General features: G+C 37.6%; 2 protein-coding genes and 1 long non-coding RNA gene across 6 annotated transcripts in view; 1 reads left to right on the top strand and 2 right to left on the bottom strand.

Moving 5' to 3' along the window:
* LOC110831429 (neuroparsin-A) overlaps positions 1–21822 on the top strand; it is a 30883-nt gene extending 9061 nt beyond the window's left edge. Inside the window, exons 1-4 of one of the 2 annotated variants that reach the window (XM_022067414.2) lie at positions 9744–9925; positions 14004–14066; positions 14178–14295; positions 21191–21822. In XM_022067414.2, coding sequence (XP_021923106.1) covers positions 14008–14066; positions 14178–14295; positions 21191–21334 — 321 coding nt within the window. In that variant the 5' untranslated portion in view covers positions 9744–9925; positions 14004–14007 and the 3' untranslated portion in view covers positions 21335–21822. Of the gene's footprint in view, positions 1–9743; positions 9926–14003; positions 14067–14177; positions 14296–21190 lie in introns of those variants that run through there. The other variant, XM_022067413.2, reaches the window with a different exon arrangement.
* On the bottom strand, positions 10773–13135 carry LOC147872267 (uncharacterized). Its single transcript, XR_015537666.1, has 2 exons — positions 12526–13135; positions 10773–12327 (listed from the first exon to the last, which is right to left on the bottom strand). It is a non-coding gene; the product is annotated as an uncharacterized LOC147872267 (long non-coding RNA).
* A 3009-nt stretch (positions 21823–24831) lies between the features above and the next one.
* Positions 24832–27035, bottom strand: part of LOC110831421 (uncharacterized) — a 50120-nt gene continuing 47916 nt past the window's right edge. For all 3 annotated transcript variants that reach the window (XM_087358176.1, XM_087358175.1, XM_022067392.2), the window contains one exon: positions 24832–26898. In XM_087358176.1, coding sequence (XP_087214302.1) covers positions 26804–26898 — 95 coding nt within the window. In that variant the 3' untranslated portion in view covers positions 24832–26803. The remainder of the gene's footprint in view (positions 26899–27035) is intronic.

Raw genomic sequence — 27035 nt, forward strand, 5'->3', positions numbered from 1 at the left:
GACTGCTCAGCCTCAACCTTGGCACTTGATGGCGGTGGATGTTCAGTGTTCTTTATCACGCTCTAGCCCTTTACCCCGGGTAAAGACCCCCGGTAGAGTAGTGAAGTTCAGCCAATATAGTGACTGACCACCGACTGGAAACCGAAGTTCGATACCCGACGGGGCCAGAGGATTTTTCATCTAACCTCTGCGTCCAGACCGACTCTGGAGCCCACCCAGCCTCCTGTCCAATGGGTACCGGGGTCCTTTCCCCTGGGGTAAAGCACGGCCGGGGCGTGACGCTGACTACTCATCCCTATCTAGTGCCGAGGTTAAGAATGAGTAGGAGCTATACAGCTCTCCCCCCAAGCGCTTACTCGGCTTGTAGCGGGACGTCCTTAATTTACGTTATTAAAGACCCCCGGAGCCATTTTCTTAGGAAGCTGAGTAAGCCCTGGACGTTGTACCCTGCTGGAAATTAAACCCCGGTCATCTGTCGCGTAGCCGTTCATCTAATTGACATAATACTTTCAGTTATAAAATTACACATAGTAATGTAACATCATCGCACACTAAAGCATTGTGTCTGTGAACAAATCAGCCACGAGGGTATTAGGAATATGTAAAGTGAAATCCACATCGGTAGCTTATGACGTCTTCTTTGGCGTTCGGCTGTCCATTCACAAGTAGCTACGACATAAACTTTGGCACAGAGCAAAATTACGAAGTACGACGTCCGTATATTGAGCAAGCAAAAGCGATTGAATTCTTCAGAATATTTCCTCTTGCATTTAGGTTTGTAATTTTAAAAGGCTTATCTGCTTACAAATATTATACTTAATTTGCTGTTTTAATTAATTGACCTTTTAAAATATTGATCTGCGTGTTTCATTGACTAGTCCACAGTTTTGACGAATGTGTGTCGTTGAACTGATACTTATTTTTTACGTTTTCCTAGTCTATTAGTTAAAAAGCACTCAACGTTTCGTCCGTCATCAGGTAAAAGTACAAAGCCTAATCTTTAGGATCCATTGGATAAATGTTCGAGGAATGAGATTAGCTTCTTCCATTTGGCCCAATATATTAGTTTGTTGAACTAGTTTATTTAACAATGCATTCAATTACCCAACCGTGATTTTCAAATAGATTATGATAATAAGGTTCGAAAGCGAAATCTGTCAAAAGCTTATTTTTTAAAGTCCTGTGTCCCTCCAGAAGCAACAGCATAAGTAACATTCTTTCGTCTCGTAAAATCTTATCTACGGGAACTGCTATAGTAGTGAATTTTTCTTAATTTATATAAAATACAGAAAATATAACAAAATGAACACAAAATATACTGATCCTACCATAATTAAAATCAGTAGAAAGCAATAAAAAAAATAAAACATTCCAACATTAACATACAAGATCAAGAACAAGAAATCAATCTTATCAGAAATATAATTTCACAAAGAAGATTTATAGAAGGGGGCGCAACAATTTTACAATATCTTTAAAAATACTCTATTTTAATTCAATAATTATACTACATTATAGGGCATCGGTCTCTGACCACCTTATAAAATTTCCATCTAGCTCTCGTCGATGCCCTGCCGTGCTTGGTACTCCAAGTATGCATAGCGCAACTGGCTGTCAGTTGGTCGGTAAAAAAACTCTAGCTCAGACTCTAAACGCACAATTGTCGGTTAGACCATTTGTTAAGAAGAGTTTAAGCCAATACAAATTACGTTTGACTTAAGCCCTTCTTGCCTGTCGCCTAAGATACGTTTCTTGTTCTTCAGGCTTTTGAATCTCATTTGGTATGAAGTTGTATATCGATCTGCATTTGCAATTTATGATTTTAATCCCCCCTCCCCACAACATAAACCATAACCTGAAGTAGAAGAAAAACAATGACAGGTTTACTCCAAAACATATTTTCCAGTATGTCTAAGTGACCTTGATGTTAATTTATTTCACATATAAACCACCTATTGCAAAATATGTAAATACATGAAACTGTAAATCATTTTAATATGTGTATTGTTAAATACACGCCATCATAAAGAACATTTCAAATAAATCTTGTAGACGGAAATCACTTAAATATTTATGTCATAAGCCAAGTTTTACTACATGAAAGCCATTTCTAAAACGAAGTTGGCGAATTTTGAATATAGCTTCGTATAAACTAATAGTTAAGCCGGTATTTTACCAATATGGACTGACATTTGCCTACTACTTGTGTTGTAGACCCCTGTACCAAATACAATAATAATCATGTGCGTAGATTTGGAAATGGAAAATGGGGGCGCACTGCCGGATATGACCTCCTCATTACGTTCTCATTTTATACACTTTGTATATGAAGATACGTATAATAAATACATTTAATGTTGTCTGCACATCTTCTTATTCGGTAAAATATATTTCCCTGAAATTGTTCTTAACCCTAATTACTGGTGATAGTACAAATGTACAAAGTACTTGGTGTAAAACACAGCAAATATGATTGGGTTGCGGCATCGCGAAGCTCGAACAATACTTTTGCTGGGAGTGCTTGAGCAGTAGACGCCTGATTATCGGGGTTGATTGGGAAATAAATTTTCTCGGATAATCGAAACTCCGCATAATCCGCAAATACGAAAGAAAAACACGCAGATATAATAAATACGATAGTTTATTTACAGACATGTGTTGCTTAAATTTTTAAAGATTTACTACTAATGAAAAGGATTATATATAACATTTAATACAGTACATACCAAGTGTTTCTTTATAAAAGTGATCCCAACGGATAATAATAACTTTCTATTGTCGTAAACTTCAGATTTTATTAACAATGGATTTATGTTAATACGTCAAATAATTTCACTGTTGCATTTATTTATTTACTTTTAAACATTTTTCACAACAGATTCTCTAAATGAATTCTTAATTTTCATTTAAACTAGACATACCCCGGTTAATTACGCCCTCAGATAATCGGGAGTCTACTCTATTCGAACATAAACTCCGTATGAACAGCTTGCTTAGTCTAGTTTGATGATTTCAGTTCGTGTTTAGTTTAAAATAATTGTTGCGGAATACACGTGTTTAACATTTGCTTCGTATTTTGATTTGGCTTAGTGCCCTGCCCGACTTTATGTGAATTAACGCTTTCACATTTGACCCATTTACTGATTCTTTGTTTGATGTTATTTCGTGTTAAGAAAATAGTACGGCTCACTGACAACACGACAGACATTTGTAAAAAAATGCAGTAGAAAGATCTGGGTCGAAAAATGCATAACTTACTTAAGAATGTTTCAGCTAGTTTATCAAAATTATTTTCGTCGAATTTCTTTTGGTCACACTTGGTCTTGTGATAGGTTCAAAACAAACTTGTAGTGTAGAAAACTCGGCAAATTGAACATTTATGTTTATATTTATGCTGTCGTGTCAATATTATAATTAAGTTTAAACAATCCCGTGCCTTTAGGATTTGTCTAATATTTATTCTTTCCATACGTGTTTATTTATTTATTCTTCTCTTTCATTTCTACACATTGTCAAATTAAAGCTGCGATAAGTATTAAAATATTAAGTACGTAAGCTGAAAGCCAATATTATGTTTGTATCATCCGAGTAAAACACAGCAAGACTGCAATTAACATTGCTGTATCTGCTGTCAATAATACAGCACGAATTAACATTTTCAAAAACAAATTAAAGTACTCATAACAAAGAATATGCACCAACAAACCTGACAGAAATTTGTTATTATTAAACTTAAAAAAGTTAAAACAAATAAATTAAAACCAGAAGCGTTTCGGATTAACCAATTTGTGAAAGGGTTGGTGGTCTCATTGGAGATATTCAATTGTGAAATGTGCTTATTTCTTGAGTCACCTGTACATTTTATAACGGTACATACGTAGAGAATTTCGCTGTTCTCGTGATTTTAACTGCCAAGACCAAATATTAAAAAGGCCGATCGCGGTAACACGGTCCTACGAAACGCTGTTTTGTGGGATTAATTCAGACGTCGCATCTTATATGGGGGTGTGTCTGTTTTAATATTTTCTACCGGTGATTACAGTTTAATTTTAGGCGGTTAAGTTGTATTTATATCGACTCGATGTGACGCGACGTTCATGTGACGACGCTGTCGTCTTGTGAGCTTAACTGATTCACAGCCGGATGTGCAGTGCGCATTTGTGTGCGTACTCAGGGGACATCCGTTTCAGTTCTGCGTATTCGAATATTCTTTGAGCTATTCACCGACTATTCTCACCACTGATGTCCCTAAAAGGGATGTTTGTTTTCAGCATTGAATAGGTCATTCGCAAAACCACACTAGTTCGCAAAACTCAATTTTGAGAAAACTAAAAAAAGAGCCCATTCATTTTATATTTTAAGATTGATTTTATTTTACCCCAATAATAATTAACAAACATCTAATTGTTTACTATATTTATAGTTTACTAACATATTATGTGCTCTGAGTTATAAGCTAACATTATTTTTTAACTCGTGTTGTTTTTACAAATACCCACATAATATTGAAGGAATATTACATGACTCATATTGTTATGTGTCTTTTTCACTGCTGGGGCGACCTATTTAAATAGATTTGAATTTCAGTGGTTTCTTTATGGTCAATCTGAAACAGAAATCTTTTTAAAAAATTCACGATATTCATATGCAAGGATTTATCAGGGCGGAAACTGTCGTAAAAGGCTTTTTAGTGGCATTCCTTGTGTTATAGCTAGGCGCACATTGTATTCAGTTTAGTTAAAAATTTGATGTTGAACATCCCAAAGAGTTGTTTATACAGTCATGTAAAGGAAGAGATAACGTTAGCCGCAATTCAGACGTAAATGTGAGGCTAATACCCTTTGAAGCTGACGTACCTCTAAACCCCCCCCCCTCTCTCTCTCTCTGTCCTTTCCCCCTTTCAGTTTTCTGCCCACAGTCCTACGATGTTGTGTGCTGGAGCAGTTCGAGTTTCGTAGATATTTGTTAATAGTGACTAACCACGGACTGGACTACCGGGGTTCAATCCCCGAAAGAGTCATTGGATTTCTCCTCTAGCCTCTGCGTCCAGACCGGTTCTGGGGCCCACCCAGCCTCCTGTCCAATGGGTACCGGGGTCCTTTCCCGGGGGTAAAGCGCGGCCGGGGCGTGACACTGATCACTTACCCTTATCTAGAGCCGAAGTCAAAAATGAGTAGGAGCTATACCTCCACTCCCCAGAAGCGCCTACATGGCGTGTAGTGGGACAGCTTTACTTTACTTCTCCTGGCTCTAGAATGCTATGCTATTCTTTAAGGCAGTGGTATTCAACCTTTTTTGTTCGCGTACCCCCAGATATAATTTCCCTTCAACTTTGTACCCCCAAAGTTGTTGGTGTATAATTCAAGTTATACATAGTATATAATCTACATCTAAAATAAATTAAATACATTACATTACTGATTATTTAGTGTTTATCATAAAATAATGTTTTTTTTAAATTTCACGTACCCCCTAAGATGTCTTCGCGTACCCCAGGTTGAATACCACTGCTCTAAGGTAACGCAGACATATTCCAAAGGAGTTTATACAGAAAATATTGAACAATCTGCTCACAATATTATTTCTTTTGTAAAAATATGCGCCGTTATTGAAATCCGAAGAAGAAACAGTTTTTTTAGTTGTGAGAGTCTACGAATACGTTTTGTCTCTTCTGATCTTTTGCTCATTTGTTTTTGGGCACTAAAATTTGCTGGAATACGAAGTAGGAGTGGCGAACTTTTTTCGGTAAGCAGAGGTGTAGTGAAACGGTATGAATGGAAGTAAAATTGTCTCTACAACTTTTCGTGTAGACCGCGGTACTAAGCTTAATGGAAATAAATTCAGTAAGTAGTCGTGGAGATTGGACGGATAGCCGTTAATTCCGCATTTCGTTTACGTTTCACGAACTTCGCGCCAAGGATGCGTGTGTCGAATAACTCTTTCGCAAATTAATTTCGAAAGAAAGTCCATATTTGTTTTGTTTACGGTATAAATGCTTCCCTGGACTCTGATCTTGTTTCAAAAATTTCCTCTGATGGCACGTGTTTCTTGAATGAAAAACTGAAGGTGGTGGGAGGCGGACCTTAACCAGACTTAAGCTACTGAACCTTCGTGTAGATCGCACATTTAATCTGGTTCGTAAATGATGTTGCACCAACTAATAAGTGACAGCATACTCCATAACGCTTTCACGTTCCCATTCGCCGATGATAAGGTAAAGGGTTATAAGTCAAAATATACACCAAAATTATGATTATAACTTCAATGACATATCTCATATTACCTGTAGTTAGGAACAACATGACTTCAGACGTAAATATATATCTAAATTATTCAGTCATATATGTAATATAAGTTTTTTTAAGTATTCAGTAAAACTAATTTGTGAAGATTTTCTGAGAGTTGATTTTCATTCCCTGATCTCTGATCGTTCAAGACTTAAACTCCTTAACCCTTGCACCAGTGTATATTTTGTTCGGTTCGTACAGACCTACCAACTATTAGTGGTAAGGAAAGTCTACTAAGTCGTCACCTACATTTCAGTCTCACGTTAAACTGCATATAGCATAAGTTTGTTGGTTGACTCAGTTTTGAATAAATTCCACTGGACCACACACATCAGTTTAGAGTGAAAAGCGGTTAATCTCTACATAAGAAAGGTGAAGTGATACTTGGCATAAAATATAATCTAGGTCAAGTTAGCCGTCTGTCCCGTGATTGCATAAGTTATTTATTTTTTTTCTTTAATAACGCTGTCAGTAACTCAAACGTAAGGATACGGCGGTCCTGGAATTTTCCGGTAGAGACTGAGGAAAATTACTGGACTACCGGTCTCTGAGCCTAGATTTAAAAGCCGAACATCCAGACGTTGATGTTGCAGAACGCAGTATAGTTTTCGCCTGTTAATAATTGTTTTATACACGGATATCCTGAGCCAAGAAGTTTTGATTGATTATTTAGTTATTTAATATCTCTGTATTGTATCCACATGAAACTACCTGAAACCAAAATCTTGATGCTCTACTGCCATGCGTGTTATCTCCTCACGGACGAAATTGACATGCATCGTAGATCGTGGAGTCAATAATATAATTCTCTTGCTCTCTTTGCTGTACTCTGAAATTCTTAACCTTTCACAGACAGAATAAATTTATAGTCACGTGTACTATAAAATATTGATAAATACGGGTTAAAGAACGTTGTTACTTTACAAAAGCGATGGCGCATTAATGTTAATAATAAGCAGCAATTACTCTGACGCCATGTTGTCTTATATTTTCCTTAATTATACTCTGTTCACTTTCTACAACAGATTGCATTTGTTAATATGTGTCTACACATGTGACCTTATTCCACAGCCTTTGATTACTTATTGCAATAAAATCTCAATTTCAAGGAAACAGTCTTAACGTTTCTGAAGATATGTAAGTTATGGCGTAGTGCATTATTTATTAAGTGTTTATTTAAAGATCTCAATAGCTCAGATAGTTTGGCGTTAATGTTAGGATTATTAGTGAACGATGAATTGGAATTAATGCGGAAGGAAGCTGCAATGGCCTAACCGACTACACTTTCTCGACATTTACCTGGTGAAACAAAGGAAAATCAAGAAGAATATCGGTTGGATTGGCCGATATCCGGGCAGAGATTTGAACCTGGTACTTCTCGGGAACAACGCACGAATGATAACCACTCGACGCGACGTACGTACGTAACATAATGCTTTAATAATAATGTGCCAGTATTTTTTTCAACAAACTAACTTTTGTTGAAACACCAGTGAGACACTTACTAAGTGTTACATACAGTTATACTGCAACACTCTAAGCACCAATTTTGGATATAATACTGTTGTCTTAAATTTCCTTTTATACGAGCGTATTTTTATACAGAAGGAAGATTATATGAACAGTTATACGCGTGTGAATAAGCCAGGCTTATGAAAATCATTTGGGAATTATTTGCTGGAGAATAGTATTTACAAGAGCAAACTCTTTGTTCATATTTTGTTTGTTTAAAACTATAAGTGTGATACTGATATACGTAATGCACGAAGGTTGCATGCCCTGATCACGATGATAAGTGGTTAGTTTTGACAACATCTGTTTCTCTGGTGCTATAAATCAGCAGATGAATTTGAGGTTATTGGGTCGTTTAACTAGTACAAGTTAATTTATTATCTCACAGATGACGGGAGCTTCTACACAATTATAGATGTGAATACATCTGCACCATGTCGATTATCGACTATTGCGTATTATTCTTTCAAATCTAACTACAATTATGTCACCCTTCACTAATAAACATAAGTGGCTCACTGTCTTATTACAGTTGGGTAAATGCATATTTTCTTAGTTCTATAGTCGCTTCTTGGAGCCTGTGATTATTTAATTTCCAATGTTTATGTTTTTGGCACTCAGTAAATTACTATTTTTATGGGGCAAAAATTTGGCTAAACAATTCACTGCTCACTGAAGACGTGTGTAAGAATTTCACAGTACTCTTCTTGTTTGAGATTTGTGTTGCTATTTAATATGGCACACCCACAGAACTCAGCCTAGCAAAATAAATTCAGAAACATGTATTTTATCTTAGTTTGAAGCCACAGAACAAAACTACCCTCAGATTATCAATCACGACTGTCAGTCCTAAGCAGTAAGAACGATGTGAATTTATCGCCATTCTTGTTTACCATTCAAAGTAGCTACATATCATCAAAGTATCCATAAATGTGTCGCCTTTGATGGGATACTATAGTGATTCTAAGGGATGGTTAATCTAACTGAAGATTATTTCTTTCGTTTCCCGTACAAATTTAGCACAACGTTTTAAAATTTACAATGTTCATTCTTCCAGTTTCTGTAATCGCATCAATCAGCATTAAACACTGAGATTAGCCAAAATAATATTAGCCTTCACTAACCGCAGGTTGCAAAACATAAAGTCTTTCCCTGTCAGTATGCTTATTTCATCTGCACGTGATAAACGACGTTTCTACAATAGAGGCCGTGGACACCGACTCCTAGTGGTCTTTTGGTGTAGAGAAAATCTTATACCAGCATTTTATAATGAAGTAAATATTTTAACCTAAGAGTGAAGAAGTGACAGGGCGGTGGAGAAATCTGAATAATAAGGGGTTGAAGATTCTGGAGGGAAGAGGACAGTAGGAAGACTTCGGCATAAATCAAGTATAGAAAAGTGAAACTTAGGCAAATAAAGTTGAATGGTGTGGATTGGATTCACCTGGCTTAGAATTGGGGCCGGTGACGGGCTCTTGAGAACACGGTAACCGTATAAGGCAGGAAATTTCGTGACTAGCTGAGAGTACTATTAGACACTTAAGACGGATTCTGCTCTACGTAATTTGTTGAAATATAGTTTTAAATTATTTTTTATTTATTAAATACGCTATAAGCGCAGGTTCCAACTGCGGTTCGAATCTTACGTTAGAATGTAATCATTTTAATTTTCATTCCCGTCCTATCAACGGGGGAAAAGAATGAATCCAGCTCAGTGGCAACTTACTCACATTTTTAGATTCTTGTTTTAATCCTTACTAGGCTGGGCGAGGCCAGTAAGTACCTCAACCATCCAATACTCTTTATCTACCGAGCATATTGCGACAGAACGCGATGACATATCAATTTCGGCATGATGTTGTTTATAGGCCTACTTATAGTTCAATGGTCCAATGTCTGGTTCGTGTTGACTGTTTGTTTGTTATTGCGTGTTAGTCTTCGGACAGACATGGATCGTTATCGAATAAAGTTTTACTTTTGCACTCGGCATTGTTGTGAACTAAAGCGGCGGCCATTTTGATGAAGTGAGCGTCATGGCAGTCAGTTTCTATTGAATATGCAGGAGAAGACTTACCTTACAGAGGAAAACCGGTATTTTTGGCATGTTCTTCAAGACACAATAATCGGTAAGAGAGTAATTTTATTTAAGATTCTTCATTTCGAATAAACGCCAGTGGAAAATGCGTTGTGAATTGCACAGGACTGGGAACAAAGTGGCGCCACTTCATGCAAAGACAGTGTTTTAGCAGAGTGCCTTTGGCCACACATGACAATTCATTCAATATATCTGATTTTCGTGAGATATATTTGGAATTGTCGTGACTTCGGTAAGAAATATTTATTAATTCAAACGATTCAGAATTATTGTATAAATTTAGAGGCTATTTCCGTTCACAGCACTGAATAAAATACATCAATCCCATTTGTCTGACTAATTTTGTACAACACAAATAACTGTATTTGAGGAATAGCAATGTTCTTTGTAAAACATTTTCAACAGGTTTCAAAGACATGCCTTAAGTTGGCACTTGTCTATCAGACTTTGAGCCAAGATACGTGTCTTCTTGACTTCGCGATTCAGCGTATTTTCACTTGCATTGTCAACTCGTATTTGCCTGATAATACTAAATACATTGTGTATCCATGAAAATACATGGCCGAGATTAATGTTGTATGAACTATATATTATTACATCCAGTGTCGAGGTTTGGAACAGGTGAAACTATGCCTACATTTTCCCACACGTCTTCACGGCGTACTGTCTGATTAATCACAGGGATAACTTTACCTTGTACCTTTGCTACATTATTGTTGTAAGAGTTATACTTGCCTCAAATGTGTCTTGGCGTAGTTGGAGGATAACTTTAAAATATGTCTTAAATGAAAGAGGGTGAGATAATGAAAACTAATTTCATCTGCTCCAGGCTATGGACAAGTGGTGGCTATTCTAAACAAATAAATTAATCTTAAAAATCCGATTATTATAATCTTTATTCATTTATACATGCATTTTCCTAACAAGTTTTATAACCTTTCCATAATTCTTGTTAAATTTGCTTGAGAGCGAAACGTGTAGGAGAAAACTATTCATAGCAGTAACTTAGGCAAAAAAGGTCGCTGTCGCGTGGTTAGCACCGTTGCTTCGCATTCCCAAGGTTTATGGTAGGAATCTTGGCCCATAAATCGACTTGACTATGGTTTCTCATAGTTTCCTTCAATCTCTGTAGGAAAATGCTGAAATAATGCCTTAAATTCTTAGGCCACGACACTTTCCTTCCATGTACTTTCCAATTCATTAATCATCTTTTTCGATGCTGTGTAGTCTGAGATACTGACAGAGTCATTGAGTAAACCATAGTCCCAACTAAAATTCGCACATGTTGAACGTAAGCGTTTAATTTCAAGCAATAATCGATTATCCTGAACTATTGTCGTTGTTCTTTGTTCATCCAGGTTTAGGTATGAAGTATCTGAATCACTGTTGATCCTCCCACATCCTTCCCTATTCGGCGTTCATAATCATTCTACCATATTTATTATACGCTACATAACCGTAGGAATTTTATACAATATAATAGCCAATGTCCGCCATGCTTGACTCTGCGTGTGTGCCGTTCATGTGATGCGGGAGAAATTGAAAGTAAGTTCTGACGGTGGCGATTCTGGTAGTAATAAATGCAATAAATGCAAAATATGCTGTAGTGGTTCCTATGGCGGAGTCTGCGTTTAGAGGGAACCTGGCTTCAGTCTCATCGTCGTGGTGTTTCCACATTAATTTAGTTTACAAATAAATTGTATAAGTGTTGTATTTTTTGCGATTTGCCACGGTGGTCTAGCGGTTAGAACGCTGGCCTTGTAATCCTGGGGTCTCGGGTTCGATTCCCGGCGGTGCCCGAATTTATAACTTGTGTTGGGCAAGGCCGTGGTCTAGGCAACACGGAGTTTTCCTCCGGGGACTTCCCCGGTTTCTCCGTGGCATCCCAACAATTACTCCATTCACACACACAAGAAGGCAATGGCAAACCACTTCTGGATCATCTGCCAAGAACGTATATGAACAGGTCCCAGTCCGAGAAAAGGATGGAAGGATCCTGTTCATATGGACCTGTCGTCAAACAGAACACTAAAAAAAATCGTATTAATGCTCAACACAAAATGATTCATTCTCGTCAACTTTGACAGGTCATACTACTCTAACCATAAAATAACTGGCTAACCATGCAGTTCAACCGGTCTCGTTCACACTCCTCCAGTATTATTCCCGGTCAGTGACCTCGGCAGTTGACAAAATGGTGTTAGCTGTTGGACTCCAGTATAAGTAAATAATAGTTGAAGATGCTGTTGACTTTTTCCCCCTGTGTAGAGTTGGTTTCAGCTGTTCCAATGCTTCTGAGTTTCAAACACTTCAGTCCGTGACTTCGTGCCAAATATTCTGCAGTAAATATAAACCCAACGTCTTCACTCTTCATCACATTGTCTTGCTGCATCTTAATGATGTCGTGGTATTTCCTTTTCCCAGGTGAACTACCTGTAAATTGTAAGTCAACGCAAAAAATCTCTTAATCCTTAATTCAATTCAATTTTTTATTCGTTTCCGTCCCCGGCAACCCAGGAAAATTAATCGAAAAATACATTTTATTTTTAAAAAAATTTAGTTGTATTGTATTTAAAAACATCGCCTGTAAGACTTATGCAGAAGTGAAAGCAAAATTCTATGCTTTCTTACCTTCATCAGTGGATGAAATGAAGACTGTTCGGCCGCTTTGCGCTCGGGGAAGTAGCTCCTGGTACCCATTGGATAGGAGATTTGGTGGGCTTTAGAGCCAGAGCCTGCCTGAACCCCCGGCCTGTATCCCACAGCGAGTCACTTTACCGACTGGTCTTCGAGATTATTTGTTGCTTATTACCTCATGTGTGCATGTTTTCGGCTTGTCGTCACGTGGGCATTGTAATCAACATAATGATTAACTTTAACTTGGCAAATGGATTGAACGTGTTGGGGCCAAATCCTTACCCGTTTACCCCGTTGAAAATTATTTTCTTCGTGACGGATGCCGTCTGTGTGTCTCCTGTGCCAAAGGCCTCTGAATCGCTAAAGGTTCCGATTACACGAGTTACGCAGCACACGTGGACGAGTACATGCGTAGCAGGATTTAAATAGAAGTCGACTATCGTCTAGACCTCTTTGACGTTGCAGAAGAGCACGTGGGTCGCTTATGAACTCCTGAGGACGCACTCTGTCATCAGGTGTAGGTGTCATGTTCCTGTTACCATTAAAATCAAACCTGTACATTTCCGAACTTGTTAAGTAAATCTGTAGTTAGGATACACGTTGGCGTTTGAGCCTTTCTATTATTTATAATATTATCTCCAGAAATAGGTAAAAAAAGTCATACAATCATTCATAAGATAGTACAATTGCGTCATATTGTGAATCAAATATTAAATTAATTATTCGGTTTTGTCCGTCTAATCACAATTATATTTAAAATTTACAAATAAGATAATTAAAATATCATTTTATGTGGAACAATTAATTTAAAGTCATACAAGCAAATATGTCCATTTGTGTTTCACAAAGAATATTCTTTACAGAAGGGCATTCTCAATCAACTGCCCTTCGATGTGCTTCGTGAGACCAGCCTATTCAATGAAACATAATTTTACTTACATGTCAGAAAACACGTATTATTAATGTCGTTATTATTTGGCACTGTGAGGAAATGTTTATCTTTCGAAGGAACATAAAATCAAGAACTAGCAGGCATCTCAAAAATTCAATGCTGATCGCAAGTACAGAAATTAAAACTGATATTTTAAATGATTACTCGAGTAAACATCGGTGCCTAATATCTCACTAATGACTGATTTTATCAAAGAAAATCGTTCAGTAACACGTGGACCTGTTTTAAATAGCAGGCCTAATTATTAGCATTTTAATACATTGCTATGGTGTTGCAATAAGTTTTCCCATGAGTCATTAAGAATGGATGAACGTGGCCCCAGATCTTAAAAGGTTGCGAACCTCTGATCTACGCATTATTGTCGGCTGAACTCCACAATTTCCTTGTTATTACACAATATTCGCACATTGCCCTATCATGTAATGGTTATTCCGCTCACATCACGTCAACAGGATTTAAGCGATAAATAAGCTGTGGACCCGTTAAATCTCCTCCTCTAAATAACACAAATTTGTTTCAGGAGTATGAAGTCCTGCGCAGTCTGCATTTTGGCCTCTGCTTTCATCTTCCTCCTGCTTCAGAGGTAGGTGTGGATAAAGCGTGACTAGAATGTAAAACAAATAATTTATAAACTCTGAATGAATAACGCATATGAGCATATGATATGTCTGTAAACACTTCTCTTCTGTTTTAGCTGTAAGGCTGGTAGTCTTATTTGTAAACCATGTATGGGCAACGATTGTAATTTGGAGCCCGAATCATGCGAACACGGAATTGAACGGGATTACTGCGGCTGGAAAGTGTGTGCCAAGGTACGATCTACATCCGGAGGTTTCGAATTCAACAGCCGGACACTTTTGGTTGGCTAGAATTATCAAGGCCATGTACATTAGTAAGAATTCTAATATTTTCCAGCTTATGTTTTTTTATTTTCTCATTGTTTGACTTTTAACACAGATTGAGAGTGTTTGAGAACAGGATGCTGGGAGAATATTTGGAACTGCGAGGGATGAAGTTTGCAGGAGACTGGAGAAAATCGCATAATGAGGAACTTCATAAGTTGTACTCTTCGCCAGATATTATTAAAATGACGAAATCAAGGAGAATGAGATGGGCGGGGCATTGAGGCTGCGAAATGAGTACAAAACTTTTTTGTTAGAAAGCTTGAAGGGAAGTGACCACTCGAAAGACCTAGGCGTAGGTGGGAAAATAATATTAAAATGAATAGCATAAGTTTCGATTTGATTCGTCTAACTCGGGAGCTCTTACAAACACGACAACGAACCTTTAGATTCTAATTTCTTGAGTACCTGAACGAACTTCTTGCTTCTCAAGAAGGACTCTACTCTCCATGGAGTTAGTTTTTCTTTATATTTCGGACGTGACGCAGTCTCAGAAACTTTACTTTTAAACTAGAAATACGTGGTTGGTGGCCTAAATAAACCAGGGTATAAATATATTTTTTTTATTTAAAGGCCCTTCATTATTTGCTTATGTTATATACCGTAGGATGGAAGGTTAATTTTTTAATTAACGGGTTGAGGATGATGTTGGAGGAAGCGGCCGTGACGTACTTTAAAGAATTTCGAAATTTGTCTGGAGGGATTAAAGGAGGAGTTATTAAACTTCTAAGATCCGAGATTACAAAGACTCTTGCTGATCGACTAGCCATGCCTCCGGTCTATAAACGAGGACAATTTTATGCAATTTCCTACTACAAATATATGCCTAGTAGTTGCTACATACAGGTTCAAATATTACTCAACAATTTTCTTTAAAAACATTAGTTATTAGTAAGGTATTTTACACTGCTTTTCCTTGTTAAATTTTCTAATTAACAGGTTTCAGTTTCTGTTGTTGCAGATCGATTTCTCTACTTTCTTTACAACTTTCTTGTAGACAGAGAACCAGGCGTGTTCGAATTGAATTTTGCGACTTATTTTCATTAATCTTTCTCTCAACAATAACTATTTAATTTGGACGTAACTATATTTTTTGTCATCGAGAATGATAGCATGTCATAAAATGTATGTGGGCCGCACAAAATTTACTAGCTGGCCACAGGTTGAGAACCCGTGACGTAAGCAAGTGAACGCTTCAGTCAGGCTAATCGGTCTTTGATTTTATATTTGGGCCCGACGCGACCGCAATAACAAACACGCTAGCCACTTTTTACTTTCCGAAGTTTGAAAGGGTAAAGGTAACCAAGGATGTGCCTTCAGCACGTCATCAAGGCTCATAGGAGGAGGGTAGAATTATTATTCACACGAGATGGCAGTGATTGTCAGATTAACGCGCCCCCCCCCCCCCCACAGCTTCACTCCGGTACCCATTGAGGAGGTCTGTTTGGGGCACACTGCCAACAAATAAGAAACAGTTTTAAAAATACCTTTTACGTCATCTCGTATAGAGAAGATGACATTAAGATAGAATACTCATACACAAACAAGCAACTGGTAAACAGCACGTCAAGGACGTCAAAAGTGTTCTAAATTTGAGGGGGCAGACTTGGTATTGCGATGGGTAATGTGCGCAAAATTTTGAGAAGATTCGATCGTCTCTTGCCCCTCTTCATACGCTTTCTACGGCCTTGTAGCTTTACCAGTATTAATAATATCTGTGCAGTTGTGTTAATCCAGGAATTATATTTCTTATAAGGGAGGACTTCTTGATACATGAGGTGCTACCCAAAAGTTTTGAAGCAGCTACGGGAGAGCTTTAGGCGCAAACGTCCGGAAAAGTGGGAGAACAACAGCTGGGTTCTCCACCACGACAACGCGCTCGCCCACACATCGCTCGTTGTTCGGCAGTTTTTGGCTTCCAAAAACACGACATTGATTCCCCATCCACCCTATTCGCCTGACCTCGCCCCCTGCGACTTTTTCCTGTTCCCCAAAATGAAATTTCGATTGAGAGGCCGTCGTTTTGACACAATTGAGGAGATCCAGGCAGAATCACTTGAAGACTTCCAGGGATGCATGTGATAATGAAAAAAACGCTGGGATCGCTGTATCCATGCCCAAAGGGACTACTACGACGGAAACTAGGAGTTATGATAAGCAATTTTTTTATGGGCAAATTCCCTGAACTTTTGGGTAGCACCTCGTATTCTCACTGTTCGGCTGTCACTGTCGCCTATGATGCCGACAGCAAAGCAGCGTTTTGCCCACACATTTCAGTCCGTATGACGTACACTGAAGCCGGTTCTGTCTGCGAACGCCATCTGTCAAGTTCAGGGAGAAACTGTACTGTAACACACTTTACATTATAATAGTGTTCCAAAGAGAAAGCTATTTGTTGCGTTACATATTTATCAACGTGTTCTCATCTGGACAGCTTACAGATGTTGAGTGACAAGATGGTTGTGGATTTCATTTGGAAAGAATGCGAAACCCCGCAAAGAAACGGAAGGCTATGTAATCAGACATCGGTCCAAGATTCGAAACCCTGACCTACTGAATACGAAGCAGAATAATGAACGAGGCTGTTAAAGTAGACTTACACTTAACAGGCGCGTTCAGTAAAGGGAATTATGAATGACATGATAACGTCCATGCTCTCCATATTACAAAGAAATAACAATTATAACGAGAAGTCAATACCGTTCAGTGTTATTACACACACGAAATGAATATTATATAAATACATAAATAAAACGTGTTTAACATATGACACAAAGTCGCAATGTAATAGAGAACTCAATTAGCATAACAAAACAAATCTGATTTCAACGCAGTCTAAATTCAATGAAGACATTCTTTTTTAACTGCTTTGATCTTCTGCTGAAACAAATAAAACATTTATCTTCGTGTAGAATGACCAATTGTGGTAGGATTATGAGTGCTGTTATGTAAAATAGTCCTTGTAGCTCTCCGATATGAATTAACAGTAAAATTGCTTGACAATTTTTAGCAAAATTCTCTAATATCAAATCTTGTCAGCATCGGATTATCCGTTCTCTAGTTTGCTTCATACGCTGATTGACAGACGTACGGAACCACAAATTCTCGATACTATGCATCTCAAGCAACAGACTTTTGATTCCCTATTCTTACCCTGATGAGGACTTCCATTGTTTTCCAATTTATCTCCACGCGTACGGCCAGAGTACTTCAAAACTGACCACTACTATTTCCTTCTTACCACTTTGAGATCACCCCTATTCGACAAAATGTTTTTTATAGGCGTAGAATTTAATACAAATTATGAATTAAAGTGCGTTGAATTTGTATCATATGTTGGTATCAAGTGGAGATGACCATAATAAATGTAGTTATAGGATTTGAGACTTTCGCGGCGAGTACAATCAATAAAATCTTCTCGGGCAATCAGTCGCGTTAGCTGGTTATCGTAGTAAACCGACGTTTCGGGAACAAATCTTGTCGCGACTTCGAGGATCCAGTCACATCAGAACCCTGAAGCTGGGGACAGAGTTTGTTCCCGAAACGTCGGTTTACTACGGTAACCAGCTAACGCGGCAGATTGCCCGAGAAGATTTTATTGATAAATGTAGTTGTTTAGATTGCGTAGATGTTTATGTTTGTACCTCAATACGCTTTTATTGTGAGGCTTAGTCACTGACCAACATAACTCTCAGACGTTAGTAACGAGCCTTTAATATTCTATTGCATCCAATGATATTCTTGTAATGTGCATTAAAACTCTGAACTGCATATTGAATCTTCGTAAATTCTGTTTGTATCGTGTTCATTCTGTCACTCAAAACACATGAATAAAATTTGTGTTTTGAAATCAGCTGTGCAGTAACAAAGGGTTTCTCCTGACAAGAATTATTCGTATTTTAATTATGTTGCAAGTAAGAAGGCAAAATTACCCCCTCCCCATTTCTTGATAATTTTCGTATAGGCACTGAAGAAAATTATTAAACAAGTAGTTATAAACAAACACACATTTTAATCTTGTCGCTCCTCGAAAAATCCAGATCGGAAGTAACATCGACTCGAGTTAATGAAAATAAGTGGTAATTGCCTGTTACTTGACACGAGACGGAAATTCCACGCCAAATGTAATTTAACTCCCAGAACGCTCGGTGCGAAGAAACAGCTGTGTTGGAAGTTCAACATTTCATTCAGGGTCACTTTAACTCCGCTGAAGGTCGTAAGAAGCAAGTTTAAAGGCTGATGAAATGTTCTGAAGATAGTGGATTTCTATGGTATTCTGACGCCTCGAACCTTAATCAGTCCAGTTCTACACAACTAATTAAGCTAATTGATGTGTTTACATAAAACCCATAAATAAAACCTTCACAGGTAAACAGTTTCTCATATTTCGTTTCTAAAACAATCAGTTATTCTACAATGCGCAATTTCAGCTTCGATCTATAAAATAACATTAGGAAGTTTAAAAAATGTCGTTGTGGCCTATGCTGATTATGTTACTTTGTTTAATAGAAACACAAGCTGTGTCAACAAAATATCTTCGATGCTAGTAAGGGAGTTGGATTACAAGTCAGTTGTGTATATCCGTGTCTCTCCACCCTGGTGAAAAGACAAAATACTAAATCCTTATAAACTGTGGTACAGACTGACGTTAATGGGAAAATGGGTCTAGAACAGATTCAATTATTGGCCTCAATCTATAATCTGTAAAAAATCTGTCTATCCACTTAGAAGAGAGTCCTAATTGAGAAGCTAACAGTCACTTTTCTAGTCAATAACTGCTCCTTCTTTTATAGAGCCCGAAGGTACATTGCATTATTCACAGAAACTAGCTACCGATCCCTGTCATCAGCCAGACCAATCTAGAACACACCCTCCAAAAATGTCTCCTTAAAATACATTTTAGGGCTCCGCAGTGGCTGCGCGGTCTGAGGCGTGGGCCTTGTGCCGCTTGGTCGCTGGGACCGTGGGTTCGAATCCCACTCAAGCCATGGATGTTTGTGCTGTCCTGTGTACAGGTAGAGGCCTTGCGACGGGCCGATCCCTCGTCCAAGGAGTCCTACCGAATGTCCATAGATCAAAGCCAACGAAAAGTTGGGACCCGCAGTGCTCAGGCACTTGAAGAACGGGTCGTTCCCAGTATCCCAGTAAAATACATTTTAATTTTTTCCTCCAAACGCCAGGTCATCCGAGTGGTGGTCCCCTCCCCCAAGATTTATAAGTAAAATGTTGTATACATTTCTAATCTACTCATTCGTGTTGCATGCTCCGCCCTCCTTTATTCTCGCGACTCTAATAACAGGCTATTTGGTGAACAGTACAGATTTTGGAGGTCCTCATTATGTAATTTTCTCAAGTCTCCTGTCACTTCAGTCCCCTTAGGTGCAAGTATTCTTGTCAGCACCCTGTTTCTCAAACACCCTCAGCTTGACAGAAAAAGCAGCGTACTGGGAGGTTAGAATTCAGATTGATCCCAAGCAGTAGTGTATTTAGTGTGCTGTTGTAGACGTCGTATTTTAAATTAAGGGCCTGTAGAGCAGTTGGGACGAATTTATGCGTTCAACGTCCGTTATAAGTACTGGCAAGGGGTCAGAGAGATTTGGAGGGGTAGAACACTGTTTGTAAAAAAAAACATTACTTTCAAGGCAGTACTTTGTAGTTCACTGTCTCGGTTCTTATGTAGGTAATGTCTTTGGTTTGCTTAGTATATGCGTTCGTTTTCCTTGTAGGCGAGACGCTCAGTTTGGTTCCCGCTGCTGTAAATTGTTTTTTTTTTAGGAGAACGAGAAAAGTTTTGTGTGCCAGTTTCCTTCCTTTAATGTTTAACTTCACTGTATCGTTTTCATGTAATGTGCTGCTAGTAACAAAATGGTTCGTGCTCTGTTTTAAATCGATAGGAAGTGAAAGTGGTTCTCCCTACAAAACTTCTTATGACAAAGCGTTAATAGAAAGTGAAAGGAAAGGTAGTAGACATGGAGTGTACGTACCTATGTAGCTTCAGCGCATAATTTTTATTCTAGTCCTTCAAGACCTTCGTATCTAGCACAGACATCATCAGTGTTCTCACTTCAGTCCTGAAGACTGAGACAGTGTAATTCTCCAAAATGCTGGTGTCTACCTGCAAATGCACGTCTTGCAATCCAAAGAACCAACATAGACATACGAAGTAGTTACTTTAGAGAGCTTATGTTCTACCTTTAGAAGCAGTATAAACTCCCATTCTTTAACAACACATTTGCTGTAGTTCTTACGTGATCAGGATGTTAATCCATGCGGCCATGTATGGTACGGATTCTACACAACCTTACATCCAATAGTTGATAAAGCGTCGTTATGTGATATAAAAATAAATGCGTAAGGAATACCAAAATGTATTAATTACCATACTTGCTAAAAGAATTGACATAAACTGTTGGAAAATAAAATACCACTTAACTGGTAAAAATGATGTTACGTATTCTTAATTTTGAAATATAGACATTGGATATGTCAACAAAAATACCCCAACATAATTCTGTGCTATGATCACCAAATTTAAACCGTACGTTAGGAATACATTTTTGCTGTTGTCCACCCTGGTCAGTTGCTAATGCACTGGTCAGGCTTGCAGTGCGCCCCCAGACTATGAAACAAATGCTTTACTGTATAACACAGCAATGGTACAATAATATAGTACCTTAGCATTGTTGTGCGATTGGATTATTCATTGACCCTTACATAGGCCTTCTGTTCTCATCTAGATAACAACGCAGTCATATATGTACATGAATTTTTCTTTCGCAATTACAAATTGATTTTTGCGTTGCAGGGTCCGGGAGACTATTGCGGTGGACCGTCAGATGTAAGGGGAAAGTGTGGTGAAGGAATGCATTGTGCCTGTGGAAAATGCAATGGGTGCTCTCTTACTACTCTCGATTGCTACTTTGGTCTCGATCAACTCCAGTGCCTCTAAGATCGATAGTTCGATACGAGCATCGCCTGCTGGCCAGCTGGCAAAGTTATTACCGCCATACTTGACATCTCAGGCTGCGTACATGTTTTGAAGTTTGTTACATTTATTTATTTTGCAGTATTATAGACGTGGTCATTCTTAAATGTGCATCCTATTTATGTTGTATTTATAATTTTACTGGAAGACGAAGTGAGATTATGATAACAGTGACGGCTGTTACTTCTGTGATCGCACATGAATGGACTAAAGCGTACATCTATTTAAAAATCTCTAATTAATAGTTATAATATTTATTTATTATTCCATTAGTTCATTTCATTATCAACATCTTTATTTTGTGAGGTAAGATAATTTAATTGTGTATTTTAAAACTCAAAGCAGTAGTCCAATGTATTTAATTTTGTTGTTTTCGTATTGTTTATATTTACTGTTATTTGGAATTATAATATTAACTTTATTAAGCACAACGCTTCCGTAATTCACTACAAAATAAAGATATCTTATTGAAAACTAGGACAGTTTTTTATAACCTTCATTTTCCATATTCTAGGAGGAAAGGCATGTGAGTACCGCTTGGTTATTCTGTACGTCTTTATCGCCACGTGTTCCTGCTCTTGAAGCTAAATAGTTCATGTATATGACGGATTAATCTGGTAAGCCAAACGTTTTATGAACACTGAATAATTTTATAAAATGAAATGATAGTAACTGTTTTCTGTCTTTCACAATTGGAAAGCATGTGAGACAGTACCAATGTGGGCATCTCGATAAAAAATTAACATTGTACTGACGAAGTAACCATACCTGTTCGCTGCTCTGAATGAAAGACAATATTAGGTTAGGTTGGACTCGGTTAGATTACATGTCTATGAGGTCCGTTTAATCAGGATGTCGACTAAGCCAGTGTACGATGTTATTTCAACTATCACAATCAAGTATGGAAATATTATGAAGGTGTGTAGGTAAGGACATGAATGAAGATGTCTGTGGCATATTTCATTCTATCCCAGCGAAACACAAGTACTAAATGAGGTTAAATTTTTCAACAGAAATTTATTTTATCGAATATTCTAGGTAGAAAACGTAGCTTTGGTGCATTTGCAGAAAGTCGAAACGAAGTGATAATAGGCATATTATGATTCGTATTTCATGAATCGCATTTGACAAAACGTACTTGTGAATTTGTTTGAATCAGTTGACGAGCAAGTAGGGTGTAGTGTTAATACCGTTTTCGCTTCAATGAGGAAGGACGCTGATTCATTTATAGAGGACCCCACCAATCTGCAGTTTAAAAAGTGGGATGGGACAGTGAAGCACATACGCCTTCTTCATTGGGTTGTTGACGGAATTTGATTCAAGTGAACTAGTACGGTTATAAATGAGTACGGCTGTGTTAAATAGTGATACTTAACCTCAGTCACTGTTAAGACTATCATTTAATAATATGACACGCACAAAGAACGTTGAACCTTCGTAAGACCTGTTCATTTGACATACAACTAAGGAAGGCTTCCTGAAACAAAGACATTGATGGCTTTCAGAGTTGCAAAACAGTCATAATTCTTTCGTTGGTCAAGGTCGTTGTGTGGATGGAAAAACACTCACTGCAAAACTATAACAATCCAAAGTACGTTTTCGTGGTTTTCCTCAGTTCCGCCTGTTGAATATAGAGGCAATATAGAATTTTTTTGGGTCCGCGGTGGCCACGCGGTCTGAGGCGTGGGCCTTGTGCCGCTTGGTCACTGGGACCGTGGGTTCGAATCCCACTCAAGCCATGGATGTTTGTCCGTGTCTTTCTGTGTTGTGCTGTCCAGTGTACAGGTAGAGGCCTTGCGACGGGCCGATCCCTCGTCCATAGATCGAGCCAACGAAAAGTTGGGACCCGCAGTGCTCAGGCACTTGAAGAACGGGTCGTTCCCAGTATCAAGTATAGAAATTTTTACCCGATTAAAAAACCGCAATTATCTCAACATGCGTATATAATTCCCATGTCTGCACGAGACATAAAACTACGTAATAAAGACAGGGCCAATTGCCGGGATCATAGGCCTAATTCAGAAGAACGAATATAAGAAGTCTCATATTGTGAAATTGAAGGAATCGTTTACAGACCTTCTAAGCGTATTCGTTGCACTAAACACTTCCAGGAATACAGGGTTTAAGCAGAAATGACAGGAAAATATATTGCTATTTGCGAAATAATGAAATGTGTTTGTGAAGTTATACTTGTTATTTGTTTGTCTGTAGATATTTAGAAGTTATATGAACTGCGGTGCTATTTGGTAATTTACGGCCAAGAAACTGTTTGCTTCATCTCCCACATTGTAGGTTATAGGATCAGTCAAATGTCCTTGGACAAAATAAGTGTTGAATAAAAAACAAACCAAAAAGGCCACACATGCTTTGTTTTATTACATGCGCACACGAAAGACAATTTTGTGTCTGCCAGTCCAACAAAATAAGTCATATACAGAATAAGGATAAAGTACCAATTAATTTGTCCTCTATTAATATATCATGGTTCTAAACCTTTTAATGAATGCTTTTGCATTAGAACATGATTTTTTTTGTCTAATGTAATATCAACACATTTTTGTAGTGGATTGTGGTTTTAAATTGCATAATTTGTTCAAGGACTTCTGGCCTATCCTGTGTATTACTACTAACTGTATCACAAAAATAAATAAAATAACTTTTGATAGAGGTACAATACGTACCGGTAACTGAGAAATGCAGATGTAGTTTAACTGTGGAGGATTGGGTATGGCGACATGTCTGTAATGTCGATTGAGTTAACTGTGCGGAAACCACTTCATAACTTTTAACAGCTGATCCCTACAAAATTAAAATGTTTCTAACATCAAAATACTGCAAACCCTCCAGATTCTGGCCCCCGGTCTCTTGATTGTTTAGGCCTGTTGAATCGTAGGTTATGTAACAACGCTTTTTCCACTCCTCATCTCTTAAAAAAAGAACATTTTGAGATAAAAATAGTCCTGTAATAATTCCACGTGTATGTGAGGGGTGACATTGACCGTCCAATACCGCAGGAGTTTTATAGGAATTCTTTGTGAATCAGTATGAACATAAGAGTGATTTTGACACAGATTCCATGATAATAATCATGATTGTACTTTTGAAATATATTGAAATGTTGTTCCTTATGACGTCTACACATTACTTTTGTTGAGTGCTTACTTAGTCTTTCTTTAACATATTAAGTTAAAGTCGTCTGGACAATGCTTGATTTTATTATGTCAGCGCAGTGTTATAGGCTCCAAATCGACGTCGTAATAGATAATGTGAGCTAGTCACAGCGCCGTGGATGTACTATGATTTTTTAACATGTTTAAGCTCTGAAGTATATTCCCGTTACATTATAACCGCTTAGTTCAGAAGTGATCTGAGGTAATACAACGACTTTCAACAGATCTAGACTAACAATCAGTAGGTCTACCTGTGTCAAATTTTATCGGGACTTTAGGAAAAGGTAAACATTACTTTTTGCAGATGACTGCATTTATTTGATCGCAAATGTTAACATATATAATTGGTCTAAACAATACATGTAAATAAGTTGGAATAGTACAATGTTTACAAAGCATGAAGAAATAAATTGGCGATTTTCAAAACAACCAATTGATTTGGAAATAAATTTCTCCTTCATCTGTAACAGTCTTCTTTTTAAGCTTGATTTGAAAATTTGTGTGCAGGACGAAAATACAGACTATAAAATTGTTCACAATAAAATACAACCAATTAATAACTATATCTGTGGGAACTGTAAAATTAATGCAATTTTATTAAATTTTACATTTACGTAATTGTGAAAAACATACGGAAACAATGCAGAGTAGTTCAACAATAATGGATTGAAAAAAACCTACAACAGCGACAGGCAGTAAATGTAACACAAATAACGACACAACGCCATTCATATTCGTTCCCTGAATTTTGTTGATATTTAAACGACACTAATGTTTGAATCACACGGTAAAATATCACTCCAGCACCACCAGATCAAATAATGATCTTAAAGTCGTACTTTTCTTCAAGATCTTTACTCGTTATTGAACGACAAAGAGACGCAAATTTTCGAGCGTCGTCTGACAGTACGAACACCATAGTGACTGCAGTACATTACACTGATTTTACCGTGTGATGTTTACGTATCAGACAAGAATAATGAATGTCACAGTGAGTACACCACAAAACTATCAGAACAGTATCTGCTTATTGGCATTCCTCATACACAAACATAAAAGTTACAAAAACAAAGATACTCTTGTAGCCACGACTAAATAAGAGGAAAGACTCCGTGGTTGTATTGTCATATTAAGTCTATCCAAATATGGCAACAGTTAATTATCAAATACTTCACAGATATGGGTTATACTGGTACAACACAACAAGTAATATCGAGTCTTCTTTCGTTAGCATATAGCACATCGCAAAATGTAAGTTGTACGTACATCAGAAACGTGATAATTGAATGCACTTGCTATGTAATTTTCCTGGTCCAAAGTGACATAAAAATCGGCCTATATAAATTCTAGTTACAATGTTTGCGTTTAAACGTATTCATATAAACATATTTTTCAAAGCACATAATGTAGGAAATTGTAGGCTGCAGTATAAAAATTTGGGACTTTGTTATAAATTAAAAATCGCTTGCGATCTGTGAGGCCATGACTTCGATAACAGGAATCGTAACTTGACGGAACTGATTCTATCCTATTATGCCACAGTATTCATGTTACCAAAACAGACTAGAATTGCTCTTAACAGATAGTATTACAATACATCTAGTGGTGACACTTTAATATCACCCGCTAGATATGGATAGTTTTGACAGATGCTTTACATACAAAATAAATTCGTTGAGAAATGGTTCTCTTTATTTTTCAGCCAGCCTTTCACAACTTCCGTTTGTTTTCCTTTTGTATAGGCCTACAACAATTTTTATTTACAATAATGTTCCTGCATCGTCCTTTAATGTAGGCCTGTACTGCTTACGTTCTCCCTCATTTACATAGGAAAAAATTAGGATCATGGGGTCCTTCTGTTATTTTATAACTTTCTTCAGCAATTTAGGGCTTCTGAGTGCTGCAATGGTTCAGCAATGGCCACAGTACTTTCTTTAGCTTTGGCTTCGCAACCCAAATGGATAAAACGTTTCTACTACCTTGTAAAATACAACTTTCTTTTATCCTAAACCTACAAAAGTTATGCACGCTGCCGTACACAATTGTAACATTCTCCTGGTATTTAACTGGTAACCAATTTATAAACTAATGAGACCCAATTTATATATAACTTCAGTGCCAGAATTATGTATTTATATTTTGTACAAAGCAGCGTCTGATATGTTACTGTTGATGTACCACTTACATACCTGTACATTTTTAAAAACTTCAAGTGACCTGAAAAAAGTCACGTAAGAGTTATGATAGGAAGTGCATTCGTCCATTAGGTTACCAGACATTGCTTCATTGCCTTGAAGAGATGTGGTGATGAGTCACTCCACTGCATGTATACATTATTCTGGTATGCGTCTTGGGTCCCTTTAAAAATTGAAATCTCTTTAAATTAACTGTCACATAGGAATGTCACAGTCTTAGCACAGAGGTTGCACGAAGTGACTCACACAACACGGCCTTCCGAGAGCGCTGTGAAGTGAGGTAACTCATGTCTCTAAATT

Source organism: Zootermopsis nevadensis, unplaced genomic scaffold, assembly GCF_977971745.1.
Source record: "Zootermopsis nevadensis isolate Lab colony 2312 unplaced genomic scaffold, Znev_1.0 Znev_ptg000029l, whole genome shotgun sequence".
In the NCBI taxonomy this organism is placed as follows: Eukaryota; Metazoa; Arthropoda; class Insecta; order Blattodea; family Termopsidae; genus Zootermopsis; species Zootermopsis nevadensis.